The following is a 4,296-nucleotide window of genomic DNA, read 5'->3' as shown; positions in this document are numbered from 1 at the left end:
TTTTTTTGGGGGGGATGGGGCCTCACTCTGTCACCAGGCTGCAGTACAGTATCGTAGTCACAGCTTACTGCAGCCTCAAACTTCTGAGTTCAAGGCGTCCTCCCATCTCAGCCTCCCACGTAGCTGGGACTGCAGGTATGTGCCACCACACCAGCTAATGTCTTTATTTTTTGTAGAGACAGGGTCTTGTTGTGCTGCACAGGGTGGTCTTGAACTCCTGGCCTCAAGTGATCCTCTTACCTTGTCCTACCAGTGAGGCCAAATATCCATTGTTTAATCATAATCAGTACTTTTGTTTAAGACTCCACTGTTATATTGGAGGAAGGAAAAAAAGCAAACCTTTGTAACATTTCATATATGACAAATCCCAACACATAAAAAAGGATTCGCCAGGTCCCAGGGCTTCAGGAAACAAGAGTGGGCTCATGGGGTGAGGAGAGTGTGCCCAGCACTAAGCAAAGTGGAGTCTTAAACCTGTTTCTTGCTTGGGGACTGTTTATGCTTCAACACAGTACCTGAAATACTGGACATTCCAGTACGCAAGAGGCAGAGCTGCGAATTCCACAAATCCATTCTGACATGTGGATAAACTTTTATTGATAGGCCAAAGGGAAAACCAATATTCACTGAAGGCTGCCGAATCCATATTTCTCAGAGTAAAGATGTTTAATGGACTCTCCACCTTTAAAGCGCTTTGTATGAAATATAGCTAGGAACACACATAAACAATTCAGATTACAAAACTCTCCAGGAAAGTAATAATCATCATGTAATACTGGAAGTACAGTTAAAAAAAAAAAAAGCAGCCTTCCAGGAGTCCTAACTGTAGTTTACTTGAGAGTTCAGATCATCGTAGCAACCTTCTGTATCAGGTTGTAATGGGCAGTTGTAAGCAAACAGCATCAATCTGCATAGTGTTTGGAAATTCGTCTGAAGCTGTTCGGAGCTGCACAACAGTGGAAGCTATTCTTCCAGTTCTCCCAGCAGCTCTGCAAAATCAGTGATATACCATTTGGCATTATCCTTGACGTGCTGCCTGATCACATTTCCTCCAAACCCAATGAAGGCATCCTAAGGAAGAAGAAAAAAGAGAGAAACGATTTTCGTGTTTATTTATTTGTTTGTTTGTTTGAGTCTTGCTCTGTCGACCAGGCTGGAGTGCAGTGGCATGATCTCTGCTCTCTGAAACCACCACCTTCTGGGTTCAAGTGATTCTCCTGCCTCAGCCGCCCAAGTAGCTGAGATGACAGGTGCCCACCACCATGCCTGGCCAATTTTTGTGTTTTTAGTAGAGACAGAGTTTCAACATGTTGGCCAGGCTGGTATTGGACTCCTGACCAGGTGATTTGGCCACTTTGGCCTCCCAAAGTGCTGGGATTACAGGGGTGAGCCACGGTTCTGGGCAGAGAAATGATTTTTAGAAAACCAGAAAACCAAGGTTGCAAGCAGCAATCGAGAGCAGTAAGTGTTTCAAACATAAACTGTTCCTGCAAAGAGAGGTAAGCCTGGCTCCCCCATGGTGCCTCCACTGAGCGCCCAGCACCTTTCTCCTCCCCTCCTCCGTCTTTGGCTCCTGGCTGCCTCTTATCCTTCACTGCACTATCCTGATCAGTACATGCACCACTGCAGGGGACCCATTCAGCTGGACAATGTCGAGGCTTTGGGAGAATAAGATGTGGTCCCTGCCCTCTTACAACCAAGACAAATGCCTGCAAAAATAAAAATCGGCCAGGTGCAGTGGCTCACGCCTGTAATCCCAGCACTTTGGGTGGCTGAGGCAGGCAAATCACGCGGTCAGGAGTTCGAGACCAGCCTGGCCAACATAGTGAAACACCATCTCTACTAAAAATACAAAAATTAGCCAGGCGTCATGGTGCACACTTGTAGTCCCAGCTACTCGGGAGGCTGAGGGAGAAGAATCACTTGAACCCAGAGAGGTTGCAGTGAGCTGAGATCGCGCCACTACACTCCAGTCTGGGAGACAGAGTGAAAGTCTTCCTCAAAAAATAATAATAAAAATTAAAAAATAAAAATCATATAGGTAGGTAAATGTTTGAGCTCTAAACTAGATAGCAGGAGCCAGGCGCAGTGGCTCATGCCTGTATTCCCAGCACTTTGGGAGGCTGAAGTGGGAGGATCGTCTGAGGTCAGGAGTTCCAGACCAGCCCGGCCAACATGATGAAACCCCGTCTCTACTAAAAATACAAAAAATAGCCGGGCGTGGTGGCAGCTGCCTGTAATCCCAGGTACGCAGGTGGCTGAGGCAGGACAATCGCTTGAACCTGGGAGGTGGAGTTTGCAGTGAACGGAGATCGCGTCACTGCACTCCAGCCTGGGTGACAGAATGAGATCCTGTCTGAAAAAAATAAAATAAATAATAAATAAATAAATAAACTAGATGGCAGGCCAGGCACAGAGGTTCATGCCTGCAATCCCAGTACTTTGGGAGGCCGAGGTGGGTGGATCACCCGAGCTCAGGAGTTCGCCTGTAGTCTCACCTACTTGGGAGGCTGAGGCAGAATTGCTTGAACCTGGGAGGTGGAGGTTGTAGTGAGCCGAGATCACGCCACTGCATTCTAGCCTGGTGACAGAGTGAGACTCCACCACACCCAGCTAATTTTTGTACTTTTAGTAGAGACGCCTTGGCCTCTCAAAGTGCTGGGATTGTAGGCATGAGCTGAGATCACACCACTGCACTTCAGCCTGGGCAACAGAGCAAGACCCTATCTCTAGAAAAAGTGAGAGCACTGCAGACAGTTCTCCCTCACCCCAAAAAAAAAGAAAAAGGGGGGAAAAACCCAGACAAATAAAAATTGGTTATCGTTATTATTATTTCATTAGTTGTACTAACTGATACCCTCTTTTTGTGAACGATATTTCAAAATAGTATTTTATTTTTTTTTGCCAGGATTAGACACAAACTGCACATACTCATTTGAAAGTACAGGCCGGGCGCGGTGGCTCACACCTGTAATCCCAGCACTTTGGGAGGCCGAGGTGGGCGGATCACGATGTCAAGAGATGGAGACCATCCTGGCCAACATGGTGAAACCCTGTCTCTACTAAAGATACAAAAATTAGCTGGGCATGGTGGCGCATACCTGTAGTCCCAGCTACTCAGGAGTGTGAGGCAGGAGAATTGCTTGAACCTGGGAGGTGGAGGTTGCAGTGAGCCGAGATTCCACCACTGCACTCAAGCCTGGCGCCTGGTGACAGATGGAGACTCCATCTCAAAAAGAAAAAAAAAAAAAAAAAAAGTGAAGGGAAAAGACAAGTAACAGAATTTTGTACTTTCTTTTTTTTGTTTTTTTTGAGATGGAGTTTGGCTCTTGTTGCCCAGGCTGGAGTGCAATGGCGCAATCTTGGCTCACTGCAACCTCTGCCTCCTGGGTTTAAGCAATTCTTTTTTTTTTTTTTTTAATTAAAGACAGAGTTTCACCACATTGGTCAGGCTGGTCTCAAACTCCTAACCTCAGGTGATCTGCCCGCCTCAGCCTCCCAAAATGCTGGGATTACAGGTGTGAGCTACCGCGTCCGGAGGGTTTAAGCAATTCTCCTGCCTCAGCCTCTGGAGTAGCTGGGATTACAGGCACATGCCACCACGCCTGGCTAATTTTGTGTTTTTAGTAGATTGGGAGCTCCCTGAGAAAACTCATTTTACTTTTATGTATTCCTCATTAAACTAGCCCAGTGTTCCTTGCTTAGCCAACTCCAACATTGGTTATAAATTATCTAAGGTAACAATAAAAAGATTCAAAGACGAGGTGGCCCACGCCTATAATCACAACACTTTGGGAGGCCAAGGCAGGTGGATCACCAGAGGTCGGGAGTTCGATACCAGCCTGGCCAACATGGTGAAACCCCGTGTCTACTAAAAATAGAAAAAAAAATTAGCTGGTGTGGTGGCGGGCATCTGCAATCCCAGCTACTTGGGAGGCTGAGGCAGGAGAATTGCTCAAACCCGGGAAGTGAAAGTTACACTTGGTTGACTCCAGTTGGTCGACAGAGTGAGACTATCACAAAAAAAAAAAAAAAAAGATTCAAAGGCTGGGCTCTGTGGCTCATGCACTGTGGGAGGCTGAGGTGTGCAGATCACCTGAGGTCGGGAGTTTGAGACCAACCTGGCTGGAACCTTTTTTTTTTTTTTTGAGATGAAGTCTTGCTTTGTCATGTTCAGGCTGGAATGTAGTGGTGTGATCTCGGCTCACTGCAACCTCCCGCCTCCCGGGTTTGAGTGATTCTCCTGCCTCAGCCTCCCAAGTAGCTGGGATTATAGGCACTTGCCACCACGCCTGG

At 46.9% G+C, this 4,296-nt stretch overlaps 1 protein-coding gene across 3 annotated transcripts in view; it reads right to left on the bottom strand.

Annotated features, from left to right (window-relative positions):
* Positions 1-572: 572 nt before the first annotated feature.
* Positions 573-4,296, bottom strand: part of PSPH (phosphoserine phosphatase) — a 29,613-nt gene continuing 25,889 nt past the window's right edge. For all 3 annotated transcript variants that reach the window (XM_032264736.1, XM_032264734.1, XM_032264735.1), the window contains one exon: positions 573-1,071. In XM_032264736.1, coding sequence (XP_032120627.1) covers positions 964-1,071 — 108 coding nt within the window. In that variant the 3' untranslated portion in view covers positions 573-963. The remainder of the gene's footprint in view (positions 1,072-4,296) is intronic.

This window comes from Sapajus apella, unplaced genomic scaffold, assembly GCF_009761245.1.
Source record: "Sapajus apella isolate SASKATOON/1434 unplaced genomic scaffold, GSC_monkey_1.0 scaffold146, whole genome shotgun sequence".
Classification (NCBI taxonomy): Eukaryota; Metazoa; Chordata; class Mammalia; order Primates; family Cebidae; genus Sapajus; species Sapajus apella.
The sequence above is the reverse complement of the archived record's forward strand: the minus strand, read 5'-3'. Positions and strand labels throughout refer to the sequence as shown.